The sequence below is a fragment of the Chrysemys picta genome, chromosome 3 (genome assembly GCF_011386835.1).
Source record: "Chrysemys picta bellii isolate R12L10 chromosome 3, ASM1138683v2, whole genome shotgun sequence".
NCBI lineage: Eukaryota > Metazoa > Chordata > Testudines > Emydidae > Chrysemys > Chrysemys picta.
The window spans coordinates 129,961,221-129,978,815 of record NC_088793.1 but is presented as its reverse complement, the minus strand read 5'-3'; the positions used below and the strand labels follow the sequence as shown (position 1 = coordinate 129,978,815).

Below are 17,595 nucleotides of genomic sequence, written 5' to 3'. Positions count from 1 at the left end.
CTCCTGGATTGTTAAATCCAGTCCCCTACTATTATAGTCAACCCACCATATTAACCCATTTATGAATGGGATGAGCATTTAAGAGTGATGGAGTTCAGGTTTCTCTCTTGGGTAGAAGTTGGAATATACTATATTCTGCCCTTTCAGAAAGAAAGGCAAGACTCATTGACTAGATGACTGGGGGTTTGATAATGGAGCGTACTGATTCCAGGTGTTATGCTGGCTCAGGTTGGTAAGGACTGGAAACAATTCATATACAGTATGTGATGGCTCTTGGTTACCTTATGCGTTGGGCTCAGACTTGCTCACAGTGCAAACAATATGTAGTTTGGCATTAATTGGCACTTTTTTTACAGTCTGAGCCTAAAAGTGGAATGGATGTGAAAACTCACCTGTTTTAGGCCTAGAGATGACTTCTTCAGGTCATGGTTGGGACACATTTAATAGGGCAGTGTGGAAAGCCTGCACTGCTGCTACCCTTGCAATACCAGCTTTGTTGGTAACTAGAGGTCTTCTATTTCCAGTGCTGCCCAGTGGTCATTGGTTTTTACAAAGATTAAATACACTATGAAAGTTGATAGAAAACTTCGAATGGGGCAAGGGAAGGAGAGCAGTTTTAGCAGAGTACAGTACAAATATCTTAGTGTGGTGATTGAATTGAATCAGTTTACATGATTGACATGCTGTAACAGCATTGTCACAGTTAGTGTAAACTGCACCTTTTCCCCTCACAGATCTCTCCAGAATAAACCCCTCAGACACTGGGCCCCTGCCTTCTGTCTGGGAGTAGAATTTCATGATTCTCCCACTCAGACTGGGTTTCTGGGCTACAGCATCCCAGTTTACTTACCATGATTCCTCAACAGGCCCCATTGGATTTGGCACCTGCAAGAGCCTTCCCTTCAGGAGCTGTGGCCAGTAGGTGTAAACAGTGACTCAAAGCAGCTTTTTCAAAACAAAATTTTATATATAGTAGCATAGCAATCAGAGAAAAGGGTTAAAACAGAAGGCCTACACGCATATTGTCTTACCTACAGCTTGGCATTCCCTCAAAGCCTAGGGAAGTCCAGCTTATCCCAGGTACTTCTGCTTCTGTTGACAGGGGTTCCATCTGCTTCCCTGCAGACTCTCTTCCTGTTCTATGGTCCCCTTTTTATGCCCCTCCAAAGTTCCTTTGTCTTACCTGGGTCTCCTGAAGCTGGCCAAACCGGCTTATGCATCCCACTGGGGGAGGTCAAGGATAGGCTTCAAAGCAGATTGTTTGCATTATCTGTTAGGAACTGGTGATTGGTTGATGTAAAGCCATACTCTGACCTCTGCTGTGAGATGAGCTCCTGTAGGAGCTAATCCTTTGAAACCAGGTAGCAAACATAATCATAATCAAATAAACAGGTACACAATATTCGTAAAAATAATACGGGTAGCTCTCATGTTCTTCACAAGCCCAGATATTACATCCTTTCTATTTGGCATTTTCTATTTCCTAGATCTGTTCTATAAACAAGAGTTGCGTGCATATCTGGGGACAGTTTAATTCATGATCTCTGCCATCACAGCCTAACTGTAGACTGTATAAACTCTGAGTATCACTCTTATTTGACAGTGGTAGACTTTAAAACAAACGAGGTTTGGAGGAAGAAAGGATGGTATTGTGACTGAGTGAGACTGATTCTATTTCCATGACTCTCAAATTTCTCATGTGACTTTCAGTGAGTCTCTTAAACTCTGTTTGCACAACAGCAAAATGAGAATATCAGTAGATCCTCGTAGTATTGTGAAGCTTAATCTTTGTAAAACCATTTGAAATCCTCTAGAATTTTTAAAAAGCAAAATATTTAGAATCCTGAGGATACTTCCTGATGGTTTAAGTACAGTATATGATACACCAAATTTGTAAAGCCTGCATTACTTCTCTACCAAATATTAAAATGAAATACTATATTACTTTGAATTTCCAGGATCTAGAGACTCATACTGTGTTCATACTTTATTTCCCTTCAACATCACCACAAAACACACACACCTTTTCAGTTCTATATGCCATTGCAAAGTATAGTGGAAAAACCTACGGAACAGAAGCAGCAGACTAAAAAATGTAACAAGATTTTCACTTAGCCTTTGTTCTGGTATTCAAAATGCCCATCAAACTGCCTATAGGATTTCAGCAATGGAAATTAAGTATCTTTTTGCATAGCAAATGCAATTTAACTAATGGCTATTTCAGGGGAGCCGTTGAATTTAATCTTTTCAGTGGATGGTTCTGTACCCCCTATATACTGAAGCCTGAATATCAGTTAACACTTTACATGCATTAACAGTTTTAATAGCACGGTGCAAGGATTAATCTTAAGAATACATAAATGCCCTGTCCATTTTGCTGCCAAAAAAAAAATCTATTGCTTTACATCATGAGGAAAACCACAGATGATATAATCATTAAAAAAACTGGAGAGTAATGCAGTATTAGAGAGCTACGGTCTGGTAGTTTAAACCTACAAGTTAGTTTGTGGGATACTTTTATAAAGCTTTTATAATTTTTTTTTAAGTTTTTGTTTAAGCATTGTGATACTAGTGTATGGGTATCCAAGTGAAATGGACCGGACTAGAATTCCTGGCATGTGGGAATCACGGATGGATATATATATATAGTCAGCAAGCTGCCAGCTACCCCATTATGCCCAGCCCTGACCTAGAGGGCATGGCTGGAGCTCTGCTGTGTTCTGGCAGTCCCCTCCTGGTGTAACAGCCCCATATTGGAGAGCCACAAAGGTGGTTTGAGCATCTTTTACTGCCACTCAGCTGTGCCAAGCTGGTTCTCTGAGAGATGGGCTTAGATACCTCACTTTCAACTGAGGAATGAGCAGTATTTAGTGTGGATTTGGTTGCTACACATGGATATCCAGTGCTGGGTGTACTATAAAAACAACCAGATAGGCTGCAATGCTTTTGGGTGCCCACTGTGAGGCTTTCCCACCCCCACCCCACCCCGCCACTTACTTTTAAACAAGGAAGTTTCCCCTAGCAGTATCTCAGTATTTGGAAATATTTTTACCAAAGTAAAACAAACAAAACACAATTTTTTTTTAATTTTTTTTTTTTTTTTTTTGGTTCAAACATCTTACTTTCTGGGGGGGTTCATTTTTGGTTTTTTTGTGTGTGACCCATTCCTATAAATTAATGGAATAGTTAAGATCCAGCATACTTGAACTGGTTGGAAAATTGACTGCTCATTTGAGAGCACAAAGGGATTCATCTAGTGCCAGTCTTTGTGCAGTTTATATCTAGGATTAGCTTGGCGCAAGTGGATATATAAAGGGTGGGGGAGCAAAAAGGCTTATATTTTGCCTTTTCTGTCCTGTCCTGTGTCTCAAGCTTGATTTGTGTCTCTGGGTTTTTCTAACTTAATTAGACTAAACTAATTATTGCATTATTTGTCCATCTACTGTGAATGCAGCACAGTGTTCAAGGTTTAAAGTCTTTGATGAAGGGTCATACTTGGCCTATGTGCCACAACTGAAATGATATTGGTTAGGACCCTTAGCTTGAATTTTAACTACAGACCCAATTAGATTCTCCTTTGACGAATTTAGTAGGCTGTAGATTTCAGACATCCCTACTCACTGAAGGTAAGATGACCCGTCCGACTCCTGTAAAATACTCCGTATTTCACAAGATTATAGGTACTTGTAATAACTTGCAGTGGCTACACTGAGATTATTAGGGAGTTAGCAATTAATCTTAAATGAAGATAAAACAAGGTGATATATTTCTTGACTTGGCATATTTAAATTGATTAACCAGAGGAGTGAATACTTTACAGCAATCACTTTCAGTATATGCAATTATAATATTCTTGCAAAAGTTCAGTAGTGCAAGGGACAAAATGATTAATAACCAGTTAGAGGTGCAAAGTGTGGGGTGCTGAACCCATAATTAGAAGTTATATACCCTATTACTTTAAATGAAAACTAACCACATAAATACAGTTAAAAGCATGATTAAGAGATTTAGCTTTGTGCCTTATTTAACATGAGTGCTTACTTTATTATAGATTAATCAAAATAGAGCTCCTTTCCTTTATTGGATACCTGTTTACATTTTCCATACTCCTTAATCTACAGGGATTTCTTGAGTTACATGTTTTGGTCCTGCCCCTAATTGATGGCATTCTGTTCAGAAATGTTATCCATGCATGTCATCAAAGTGATGCAATCTGAATCTTACATCTGAGCCCAGAGTTCTGGTACTATTACTTTGCATGCAAGCAATTATTTTTCAAGATAGGTCCTCATTTGTTTGAACAATCAGAAGTTATGTTTGAATGTGTTTATGTTCACTCATCAGAAAGAAATGGAACATGCCAAGCTATCACATTTGGAATATCACAAAATCAGTAGTTTTAAGTACTAAGACCTTACCAAGATCCTAATGATTACATTCAGGGGTAATGGGAAAGCAAGTTTTGTGAATTTGATGAAACACTTTGCATTTGAAGAACATGTTGTTTGGAGTAGCATTCAAAGCAATTCAAAAGCATTCAAAGCTGGTGGGTGCAATAGCTATCCAAAGGCTTTGTAGGTAGCAATTAGTTACTTTTCATGGATTTAATATTTTGACATTCTTTTTCCTACCTAGTTGAGTACACCTCTACCCTGATGTAACGCTGTCCTTGGGAGCCAACAAATCTTACCACATTATAGGTGAAGCCGCGTTATATTGAACTTGCTTTGATCCGCTGGAGCGCATAGCCCCGCCCCCCCCGGAGCTCTGCTTTACCGCGTTATATCCAAATTTGTGTTCTATCTGGTCACGTTATATTGGGGTAGAGGTGTATTTGAATGTGGAGTCTATTGACCGCCTTAAGAATCCAGGTTTCTTACATTCTACACTGGCATGTAACATTATCAGTGCTAGTGAAATGATCTCCTGATGTAGCAGGGTCAAAACATTTTTTTTCTTTTTAAATTGGGTTAAGGTGGTAGACTAGCAAAGACCTGGTGAGTACTGCAGTATACTGGATTGCAGGAGACTTGAGATCTGAATTCTGGAGCAGCTTTGACACTCTTGTTCTTTGGGGTAGTTTTAAGCTAAGAATGGTGCAAGTGCTTCTGACTTGCCTTCTGAGGTTTGATGTGCAGTGCAGTAATGTCTGCTTCAGGATCAAGTCGAAGGGAGAGGATTAAATTATATAAAAGTAGCCTAGAATGAAGAGGGGGTGAAAACCATAAGACGAGGCAGCTGCTTCTGGAGGTGATGGAGAGAACTCTCTCTTGCTGAGAGAGCTGATGTGAGAGATTCTTTTTGACTGTTCAGAGTGAGTCAAAAACAGGAAAAGGGGTGTTAATGGTCTCCCACTAAATGGTTCAACATCTCATCTTGCTTGAATCTTTTTCTATTGATTTCATTATTTCAATATTACTTTTTAATATTTATTTTAGGACAAGACCAGAGTTGTGTCTCCTATAATTGATGTAATTAATATGGACAACTTCCAGTACGTGGGGGCGTCAGCTGATTTAAAAGGCGGTATGTACCTGTACTGGAATATGAGTCAACAAAAAATTAATGCATCAAAGCGCAAAACATAATTGCTGCATTCCCAGAACTGACAGCATTTTCTTTTCACACATCAGGTTGGTGTTTTCACAGTCTTCCTGGGCTTAGACTGGACTCAAATTGGATTCTGATTCCATTATTTGAAAACTGTTTCTTTTGAGCCATAAACAAACACTTAAGGTTTATACTACCCTGTTCTCATGCAAAACTCTCACCGATGTTTATGGTAATTTTGTATACATTTTAGGAGAAGCATATGGCCACGGTATTTGATTCTACTTTTAGATAAGGCATTTATCACTATATAGCTTGGCAAGTCATCAGTAGTGTTGTGCTTATTGATTTTTTTTTTCCCCCTCACACCCTGCCCCCGATGCATGCATGCAGATTGTTTATTTAAAAATTAAAACTGAATTCTCATCTCAAACATTTGGACTAAACTGTTTGAGAATACAATCATGAATTGTATGCATTGGTAGGGTACAGTGGCTACCTTCAAATAATGTATACGGTTGGAAAGATTCTATCATTCCATTATTCCTTAATTTTATAATGGAGAACTCTGTTAGAAATAGTAGAATCTTTCTTTCAAAATAATAAATTAAAAGCACTCCCTGAACCTATTGTGTGAATAATTGACTGACAATAAACGCTTTATACAGCACCTATAAAACTTCAAACCAGGGCTGAGTTCTTCGGTGCTGCCATTAAAATACAAGACAAAGCAAAGTGGATGAGTAGCAACCCTGGAAACTGAACTCTGTTCACATGACAGGTACTGTGTAAGCAGTGTCAGTGGAAACTCCTTCATGCTGATCTCTAAGGTGTTTCAACCATGGCTTAGAGGGGATCCGTTCAGGGAGGGTAGTTCAGTTTCCATGCCCATTTAGTCTTTAGTGTTTACTGAGACTGCCACTGCATTTGCTAGTTACATCGGCTGTCTTAGGAATGATCCCTACTGATGAAACTAGACTGAATATGGTCAGTCTTCACTTCAGACACTATGCTTGAGTGTCAAGTTCCAACCTGTGACCTGGAGATGGGAGGCTCCTTATCCCTTTATTAATACCTGGAGGCATGCAATTTCCCCACAATTATAATACTCGTTATTATAAAAAAGGTAAATAACTGAATTCTAAATGTATACAACATTAGCACTTCCTAAGCATTTCGGTGGTGGTATGTATACATGTGCCAGTTTTCTAAAATATGCAAGTCTAGTGTTTTTGTTTGCCATGCTTTTAAATTCTGGATATCCTGGGGAAGAGAGGGTAATGGTGCATGGTGAATGTATCTAATAGCCTGCTGCTACTCCTAATGTTACTCCTATGGAGCTGTGGTTCCGCAGTCCTGCCCACTTCCCCTCCATCAGTTTAAGCATCCCCATAAGCAAGGGACCGTCTGCCCTCATGGACTCAAAAGGTGGGATTTGCCTACTTTTGAATTTTAGCAATAGAAATGATGCATGTTCAAACTTTTAAAAATAGATTAGAGGTCTGTGTTACATGAATTTGTGGTGTCCCCCTGTTCCCTGAGGATAGACACCAATCACAATCACTGTGACATGTGGCATCTTTGGCCATCTCAGCAAAGGCCGAAGACTAAGCATGGAAACTGAACTATGCTTTCGTCCCTAGATGTAGTCTCTCCACGTCATGACTAGGCATGGGAAATCTTACTTATACTGCTTTTATACATGATCTGTGGGGAAAGAACTTAATTACCCAGGGCTAGTAGTCTGTCGTCTTTTCCAAACACTAAATTCATCATCACCATAGTCTTTTTTTTTTTTTTTTTTTTAAAGGGTGGGAGAAAGGGAAAAAAAATTCCTCACATTCACTTCTAAATCTGACCACAGTTTTCAAATCCATGTATTTTCATCTTTTTGGTCTAAGACAATTTTCAACCTTTTCATACTGTTAATGTTGTAAAAATGTTGTTACCTGTTGAAAAAAATCTTTTCAATTACTGTAACAGAATGTCATTAAATTAGATCTAAACACTTAGTGATAGGAGCGTCCATAAATTATCTTGCATGTGAAGGAAGAGGAAATACCTTTTTCACATGAGGCCTGCACTTGAGTGATACAGTACATATAAACGTGCTGTTTAAAATAATGCATGTTATCGAGTCAGTGATCTCACCTCATTGAGCTCAGGCTTTTCCCAGTCACTGAAGATGGTGAAGCAAAAACAATACTATCGTTAGAAATGCTTTCTACGCTTATTCTGTGTGTTGTTTTGTAACACTCTCCTGCGTTCCAGAAGAGACCCCTTGTGTTCAATATAGGGTATGGCACTATTGAGACAAGAGTTATTGTGCATAGGAACAGCAGCTACAGTACAGGCCACTGTAATTCAAATCATTTTATGGAGTTCAAAATAAATTTGACTTAATAGGATACCAAGTATCGGGGTACATTTTTCTTGTTGTGATGGAGACTTTGTTATCTAATGTAATACTACTTCCTTTTATATCTAAAAGTGCTTTTTAAGAGATGAAAGCTCTAAATATTATGTGGAAATGCTTTTTAGTTTTTATAGTATTAACATTTTATAGGAAATTCCAAACTTGTAAAGAGGTTTGCCCCATTGGCATGCTTGTCTGATGAAAGACTTCAGAACTACTACTCACTTTCTGTGAATATAAAATTAATATAAATAATCTTGTGGGGTAGAAGATGGATTCAGCTGTCTTCATTTTGCTGTCCACATCAATCCTACCAGGCAGAAATCTACTGGTACGTGTTAAGGATCCTTAGTGCAATAGAGTTGGTGGGGAAAATGTTTTCTGAGACAGTTTTGTCCTTTTCCTATTTATCCCATTTCTCCAAAGGCAAACTGCCATACCTCCATTCAGGAAAGGAAACCCTCTGATCTCTGACAAATCTGGAAATCCTCCATTAAATGACCTCATGTGTTCTAAATGCTTTTGGTAGCAGGTGTAGTATGAATAGCTGGCATGTTAGCCATTACGCAGTGAGCATTGTAGCTTTCTCTAGTATCTTTTTATAAACCTCCATGCTTCAGGGCATAAGGCTTCCTCAGAGAAGGGGGGTAGGAAGAAATTTTCACTATTGACCAGTTATCCCATAGCTGCTGGGTTTTTTTGCATCTTCTTCTGAAGCATCTGGTATGAGCCACAGTTGGAGACAGAATGCTGGACTGGATACGTGACTGGTCTGATGTAGCTTTGGCAGTTTCTGTGCTTGTTTTTCTAATCTTAATTCACAAAGCAAGCTGTCCAAAGAGAGGTTTTTCACCCTTACATAAAACAACTTTGCTAAACATAAAGCACTGCATCTGAAAGTTTTAACATGCCATATTTTCTAAGCATGCAGTTAAAGAAAGTGGCATAAGTAGGTTTCCAAACTAGGTAGGTGGGAAAAAAATTGCAAATTTATTGTGACATCCAGGAGAGTGCTTCATGTAATAAACAGAGATGAACAAATAAACAAACTGCTGTGGGAGTGGTATGTATAATCTGACTAATCAGATTATAACTATGGTAATGACCTCTCATGTGTCCATGATAACTGAAAGTTCTTCGTTTGATGCTCTACTTAACCAGAGGTGTATGAGACTAGATCCATACCAAGGATTTTTGTTTCTCATTTAGTGTTGCTGACTGTGGGTTTTAAAATACAATATAGAAGTATTTCAAGATAAATTTAGTTTACATTTGAGCCCATTTCTGTGTCATATCTAGTTTCTTCTCTTTCATCCGAAATCTTATTTGTTCCATCCTTTCCTTTTCATTTCTGTTCTCTCCTCAGATGTTTCCCTGAGCTCAGATTTTCATTTGAATCCTTATGTTAAACTATTCATTTTGCGCTAACCATCTAATCTGAATGTCAGTTCCCAATAATTTTAGTCAGAAATTCATCAGTAAAGGCTGAACAATGAATAAAAACTTCAATTAACTTTCAGTTTTTTTCCTTTCTGATTTTTTTCCCCTCTTGTAGGCTTTGATTGGAACTTGGTGTTCAAATGGGATTACATGACACCAGAGCAAAGAAGAGCAAGACAAGGAAACCCAGTTGCTCCCATAAAGTATGTTCCTGTCAACATTTCCCCTCACAAAAGAATGTTATAGATATTTTAAAAAGTGCAATTTCCTGAGCTACTATCTCCCAAATGTTGTCTTCCACAAATGATCCCTAAGCTAACTGATAAGTGCTAGGGAGTTCTTTTATGAAAGTTTATATGCAAGACAAAAACTTGCAGTACTGTAATGTTGTTCCAGAACATTGCATGAAGCGGAGTCATCCATTACTTTTCTCCTTCCCCATCGTTCTACCTAAACTTACAGTTCTTAGTATTGTTCAAGCTGGTGTTGTACCACGTGGAACAGAAGCAAGAAACTGATAGTACAAGTCTGTGGATTTGAATGGAAGTAATCACTGTTATTCATTGTTCAGCTTCCATTATTGATATACATAATCAGCAAAAGTCTGATGGCATTTAATAGTTAACATCAAGAGCTTTTGATTTATCCCTTTTTCTAGAATGTGTAGAACTATTTTTAACCAGTTGGTTGGCCTGTTAAACATCATAGGTTAACTATCAACAGTTAACTATCAGATGTATATGACATGAACACATTATAACATATACTCTGTGTACACCACTTGGCTTGACATACATTGAAAAATGTAAATGAACCTAGGCCTATTATGACCGAATGGACTACTTCATTTTCCCCAGCTGCAGAAAGGGGATGTTGACCCTACCTCATTGGGATAATGAGGCTTAATTCTTTCATTGCTTGTATAGCACTCTTGAGACCCTCAGATAGAAACAGTTATAAGTGCAAAGTAACTATTATTTCTAAGGATCTTAGTGTACTGTCTGCACTTATAAGATGACCCCTTCTTTCTTGAATTGAAACTAATCTCTTTATTGTGCTAAGACTAAATTCAGTTTGACTCTGAGAATACATGTCCTATATAAAAGGAATATGAGACCTGACTAAGGATCTGGAAATAGAAACAAATTTTATCTATATAAGCCATGAAGCAGTATATTACTTAGAAATGCTAGTGTGGTGGTATGCATGTAGTGCTATATAAGGAATAATGACTAAATGCTTTCAAGATAAAAATATTGCAAGGCTACTTCAAGTAGGCATTCAGCCTTGAAGGCTCAAATGGTAGAGAACGATAAACTGGCAGATGATTAAATATTTAACTTCTGACTTTTCTCCCTTCTGTCTCTTTAGAACACCAATGATAGCTGGCGGGTTGTTTGTGATGGACAAATTCTATTTCGAAGAGTTAGGAAAGTACGATATGATGATGGATGTGTGGGGTGGAGAAAACTTAGGTATGTACATGGCTTTCTTCTGTTTGTACAGAGAGAATTAAAATGATCGTTAAGACTAAGTGGATTATTAGCAAAAATTCAGAGACAACCAAGCTTCAGTTTAAAATAAAGAATTAGAATAGGGTAGGACTAGCATGTTGAATATGAATGACTGAGAGGGAAGCATTTGTTAACTATACAGTTCAATTATTTTTGTGAAAAGGCAGGCCAATAAAATGGAAGTAAGAAATTACAGGAATACAGATTGCATTTTTGAAAAATAATTTCCGGTATAGCACTAAAATGGCATTCTCTTCTAGCTAAATTGATTAAAATGCTGCAGTGTCTAAGTGCCACCAGTTTAAGGGGCTTCTTAAGATGTTGGTGAAATTTAATCATGTAAAGCAGAACACAAAAGTTCATGAGTTTAATCCTCTTATGTATACTTTAAGAAATCAATTAAAATGTAGCTGGCTGAAGACTGATCTAATATAATTTTTTATCATCTGTCCTAGTAGACCACTTGGCCCTAAGTTTAAGATAGTTCTATTATTTTGGGGAAAAACTGGCCTTTGGCAGTGTTCTAATTCTTGTTCTTGGGCTAAGGGTGATATTTGAGCTGAATACTTCTGTTTTGGTGGTTTGGATTACAGTAGCATGAAGTTTTTTGCTTCTGCTAAGAGTGGTGTATTCAAAAACATTTTTCACTGTGACAACTTTTTAGAGCTTCCAATTTGCTGTTGTCTTTACTGAAGGACTATATTGAGCATCTTAGTCATTTTTTAAAGTAGTTTAATTTAGAAACCAGTTACAGTTCAAATTTGTGCACTGAGCATGCAAAGTACACTACTTTCAAACTTTTAGTTTGTTGTCATCCATCCATCCATCCATTCAGGGTTTTTACATACACACTTATTTAAAGCCTTGGAGTGCATTTATCTGAATCTGTTGTCAGAAGTACACTACAGTAATACAAATAATTCCAACATTCAAGGGTTGGAAGGATTGTCTGGTGTGACCTCCTGTACAACACAGGCCATGGAACTTCGCTAAAATAACTCCTGGCTGAACTAGAATACACATTCTAGTATTCAAACACTTGAATCAAGAGTTTGGCTTTCATGTTGATTGTGCATTACTAAATCATGCTTATTTGAATGTTGCAATTATGTCACCTTTTAAAAAAATTACCAGGAAAGTCATTGTAAAACTAATACTGCACGTTGCAGTTGACTTTACTTTAACGGAAAGCATTTTTAAACCAGTGCATACACTATTACCCTTGAGCCAGTCAGTGTATTTTAATGCCCTTCTTTCTTTACCTGCTGAGGGAAGGTTCCAACAGCTCACTCAGTCCTTTTTTCCTTCAGTGGGAACACAGCCCTGAGATCCCTGTCCAAGCACTTTTTCTCCTGCTGTCCCACACATTCTCCATACGGTTTCCTTTCACTTCACCTCCCTGAATACTCTTTGGGCCCTAATCCAGCAGAGCACTTAAGTACACGTTTAACTTTAAGCATGAGTAGTCCTATTGCCTTCATGTGCTTAAAATTAAGCAGGTGCTTAAATGCTTTGCAGAATCAGGGCTTTGATGGGGGGCGGTGAGGGCAGGCTGGAAGCTGTAATTCTCTCAAGGTGAAGAGTTCCTGAGACTAACCAAGACCTGCTTTATGGTGCTTCCTCTGTTCCCTTCTCCCCATGTGGAGGGATGTGAGGGAAGCTAGAGGCAATTCTGAAGACTCCCTGGCAGTGACTTCTCTTCCTATTATGGGTGTCAACTACTGCACAAATGAAGTAATAGTAGCAAGTAGTGAACTTTCTGCAGGCATCACATGATTAGTCAAAAATTAATTGGCAGGAAAAATTGAATATCCTTCATTTTCCTGTTTAAAATGCACAATACGCACACCAGGTACTTGATATCTACATTGTACAGCAGTGGACATCTAAATGTTCAATCATCTAACTTGCTGCAGTAATAATATGTCTAGATTGATTGGGAAGTGCTGCAAGTAAGTAAAACAACTTACTGGATATTTAAAACATTAGTTCTAAATGTTCTGCTGAAACTTACTGTTTAAAACTTAGCATTATTTCTATTGAAATATTTCTCCTGGATATCCAGTTGAGAGAACTAAAGGAGGTTTTATTTACACACATGTACACTTGACTCTATCAATTATAAAATGGCCTTGTAGTGTTTTGATGTCTATTTAACCATTGTTTTAAACAATTAAGAGGTGATGTATTTTTTTGTCATTGTTAAATACAGTATTTTTGTTGTGTGACATACGGAAACTGGCTGTAGATCAGTGACCTTAGCTTTGGGAACCCTATTCCTAAGAATAACAAAAGAGCATTGCAGAGAAACTGAAGAATTTGAATATGGTGGGGAATAAGATATACTGCTAACACATTTGGATCTAAACTCAAGTTTAGAGGTTCTTCTTTGTAGTGGTTTGATTTTGTTAAAACCAGTTCGTAAGCAAGCAAGACTTCCTTCATAGTTTTTATATTAGTGTAATGCTACAGCAACAAGTATGAGTCTGTTGTTGAACGGATCTATACAAATATCATTACACCGTTGGGGAATATGTAGTTCTTCGAGTGATTTGCTCACGTGTATTCCACAATAGGCGTGCATGCTTGCCACGTGCGCCAGTGTCGGAAGTTTCTCCCCTAGCAGTACCCGTAGGGGAGCGCCCCAGTGACCCCTGGAGTGGCACCTCCTTGGCGTGCTTCGGAACTGCTCTGCTCCAGTTTTGCTGTAGCTTGTCCCCAGAACTCTTGTTTGTTCAGTGTATGTGACCTGTAGTTAGTGCTCGATTCGTTTTAGTTTAGTTTAGCTGGCACGCCCAGGCTGGGGCATGCCCCACGCCCCAGGTTTTAAGTCGCGCAACACTTGTAAGCGCCTGATGCCAGTGAGTGATCCACACACAGACTGTCTACGTTGTTTGGGTGAAACTCATCTCAGCGATTGCTGTAAGATTTGCAAATCTTTTAAGCCTCGGACCAAGGGAGAGAGAGACATTAGGCTCTGGGTTATCCTCATGGAGTCAGCATTGACCCAGACTCCAGCGCGCCACTCCAAGTCGGTACCGGGCACCGCGCTGTCAGAGTGCGGCAACCCCCCGGCACCATCTACTAGTCGGCACCGCTCCCTGTCCACAGGGCACGCCAAGAAGGCTAAGAAGAGGCCTTCTCTGCCGCGGCACTGGAGTAAAACTGGGGTAGAGACTAGACCCATGTTGGGCAGTCCTCGATCCCTATCAGTCTCTAGTCCTCCGACTCAAGTCGAGCAGAGTAGCCCGGCCCAGTTGGAGCAGACTTCCCCGAATGTCCGGATGCCCTCCACTCTGGAGGCCCTGCAGGCAGCCCGGGATGTCCTGTCCATGCTGGTACCAGGAGCACCACCACGCTCCAGAGGCAAGCCGCTGCTGGGATCTCCGCAGTTGCCCCTGACTCAGTCAAGGGAAAGTTCCGTGTGTAGCCCACATGGGTCGCCGTCGACTCCCCCCAGGTTGTCTGGCTGGGTTCCGTCTGACAGAGACTCCAGGCACCGCTCCGCCTCGAGGAACGAACACCAATGGGACCAAGGCAGATGACACCAAAGGTCCTCATCTCGGAGGGACTATTGTAGCTGGTCGCGTCACGAACGTCAATGCTTTTGCTGTTCATCGTCCCGCTCCAGGACCCCGCCACAGCACCACTCCCGCAGCCCCGGGCGTCAATCGCTGGCGAGTCGCCGTCACGGATCCACCCGTCAGAGCCAATTGCCGAGCAGCTGTTACTGACGGTACCGGTCCTCCACTCACGGTCTTGGCCACCACTCCTCCCGGTCCAGGGACAGTGGCAGGTCGTACATCATCCCGGCCTCCCTTCATAGCTGTCCATCGATGGGTCAGGCCACCCAGGCTGAACATCCCTCTCCCCCAATGCCGCAGCAGATGCAGTGGCACCGGACCCCATGACCAGTGCAATGGTACCAGTGGGCACCGTGGCCCCCGACGCAGCCCCCGGTGGGGTTCGCTCGGTGGCTGGAGCCTCAGAAGGACTGTCGGCCTCTCTCTCCCAGCCTCTGAGGAAGGAGTCGGTGAGACATACATCCTCAGCACCGTGCACGGAGACCGACCAAGTGGTAGACCCTCTGGTGACGGTAGACACGCAAAGTATGGCACCGGCCTCCTCGCCCTCCCCTGATGAGGCGATTACGGCCCCTCCTCTCTCCATCCCGCAGGAGGACTCAAGGCCCACCAAGACCTATTAAAAAGGGTAGCATCAAGCCTCAACCTCCAGGCAGAGGAGGTGGAGGAGCCCTTGGACTCCCTGTTTAACGTACTGTCCCCCTCAGTACTGGGCAGGGTGGCCTTGCCTCTCCTGGTCGCACCTCTCGTGGAAGGTAGCCTTCCTGGTGGCGATCATGTCGGTGAGGCGGGTCTCAGAACTCAGGGACCTGACCTCCGAGCCCCCGTACATGGTATTCCATAAGGATAAGGACCAGCTCCGCCCACATCCTTCATTCCTCCCAAAGGTGGTCTCTGCCTACCACATAGGCCAGGACATTTTCCTGCCGGTCCTCTGCCCCAAGTCCCGTGAGTCCAGTGAGGAGCGCCGCCTCCACATGCTGGATGTGTGAGGGGCTCTGGCTTTCTACTTGGAGTGGACAAAACCGTTCAGAAAGTCCTCGCAGCTGTTCATCGCCTCGGCCGAATGCATGAGGGGTCGGCCAATCTCCACTCAGCAGCTCTCCAATTGGATCACGTTGTGCATCCATACCTGTTATGGCCTGGCGGGAATCCCCCCCGCCGTCAATTGTGAGGGCACACTCAACTAGGGCGCAGGCCTCGTCGGCTGACTTTGGCCCATGTCCCCATCCAGGATGTGTAGGGCTGCCACGTGGTCTTCAGTTCACACTTTCACCTCACGTTATGCGATCGTCTCCCAAATCAGGGAGGACGCCAGGGCTGTGCTCCGTCCCAAGAATTTGTGAACTCCTCCCACCTCCAACAGATAGAGCTTGGAATCACCTATTGTGCAATACACATGAGCAATCACTCGAAGAAGAAAAGACAGTTACCTTTTCCATAACTGGTGTTCTTCGAGATGTGTTGCTCATGTCTATTCCACATCCCACCCTCCTTCCTCTCTGTCGGAGTTGTCTGGCAAGAAGGAACTGAGGGTGGGGGGAGCGCGCAGCGCCCCTTATACCATGCCATGGAGGTGCCACTCCAGGCGTCAGTAGGGCGCTCCCCTACAGGTACTGCTAAGGGAAAAACTTCCAACACTGGTGCACATGACGAGCACGCACACCTATTGTGGAATAGACATGAGCAATTCATCTCGAAGAACACAAGTTACAGAAAAGGTAACTGTCTTTTTTTCTGACTGTGCCTTTTTGATAAAATCACAGATGTGCATCAATTCAAAGGTGAATAGTTGGGACCATATTCTAATAAAAAATATATCCCGATGCCTGCGATACGTAACGGGTGAGGGAGGGGGGCAAATAAGAAGTCTTTTTAAATCTCCCCCAGTATCTTGGATTTTAAATGACTTAAATCTATTCAGATTTTAGCTGCGGAGTTAGTTAAAACTGCAATGAGTTTGCACCTTCCCTATTTACTTCTCCCTCTCTGCCTTTCTTCACTGCTACTTTTCATCCTCTCCCCTTCTGCTACCCAGCTGCCTCAGGATGTAAGGTGCCACCAAACCTGTATTTTGGGTGGGGGTGGTTGATCGGGAGGTGGGGGGGAATTTGGTTAATTGAAACACAGCAAACAGTGATGTATAATAAAGGAGTCTATGCATAATATATAAAATAAAGGGTCATTTATGAAAGGTATTTCACAATTTATTGTAAAAATAAAATCAGCTTCAATATTGAATACAAACGCTATCGTGTTGGACTGAATTCATGATTATTTGTCCTTTTTTTAAAAAGCTAGCTTTTTTGTGCAAACTGTACCAGTTCTGATTCAATGGTCTGACATTCAGAAGAAATCCTCCTAAAGCCCTTATGAATTTTAATATTGACATCTGTTGTGTGCTTACCCTTCACTCAGCCCTCTGCTGAAATTATGCAAACTAGCTTCAAACTTTCATCAATGAGTTCAACTCTACATAGCTCACACTTGAATTTAGTTTTTTTGTTTTGTATCAGTCCACTATAGATTTTAATCTCTGGGCCAAAAGCTGTGTAAACTCTCTCATAAAACTCACCAGTGGAACTTTATAAATACTGGCAGGCAAAGGGATATAAATCCATAGCTGCTTCTCCAGAGTTTAGAGAACACTGAAGTGAAACGGTCAGACACGCTGAGCCCAATTTGTTAGCTTTTTTCATGTTCTCTGCAAGCTAAATATCTTCCTTTAATCCTATGTGACATAGTGCATATATTGGAAAAATGTGTTAAGGGTCAGAATTTACAAATTACTTTAGGTTTGTGGATACTTACCATGCATTCTTAATTGCAGAGATTTCATTCAGAGTGTGGCAGTGTGGAGGGAGCCTTGAAATTATCCCATGCAGCAGAGTGGGTCATGTATTCCGCAAGCAACATCCTTACACCTTCCCTGGTGGGAGTGGTACTGTGTTTGCAAGGTAAGTATTTGCAAGTTCTTGGCTAAATCGTGGAACTGTGGATTTTTGTTTTTTTTCTAGTTAGCCAGCAGGTGGCAGTAACTTCATTAAACTTCCAGGGCCTTTTACTAAAAATATGTACAATATGATCTGAA

The 17,595-nt window shown here is 41.0% G+C and overlaps 1 protein-coding gene across 3 annotated transcripts in view; it reads left to right on the top strand.

The window, feature by feature from the left end:
* The window catches only part of GALNT2 (polypeptide N-acetylgalactosaminyltransferase 2), a 186,632-nt gene that overhangs the window by 143,212 nt on the left and 25,825 nt on the right, over positions 1–17,595 (top strand). For all 3 annotated transcript variants that reach the window (XM_065590500.1, XM_065590499.1, XM_065590501.1), the window contains 4 exons: positions 5,439–5,526; positions 9,522–9,609; positions 10,778–10,881; positions 17,335–17,461. In XM_065590500.1, the coding sequence (XP_065446572.1) occupies positions 5,439–5,526; positions 9,522–9,609; positions 10,778–10,881; positions 17,335–17,461 (407 nt within the window). The remainder of the gene's footprint in view (positions 1–5,438; positions 5,527–9,521; positions 9,610–10,777; positions 10,882–17,334; positions 17,462–17,595) is intronic.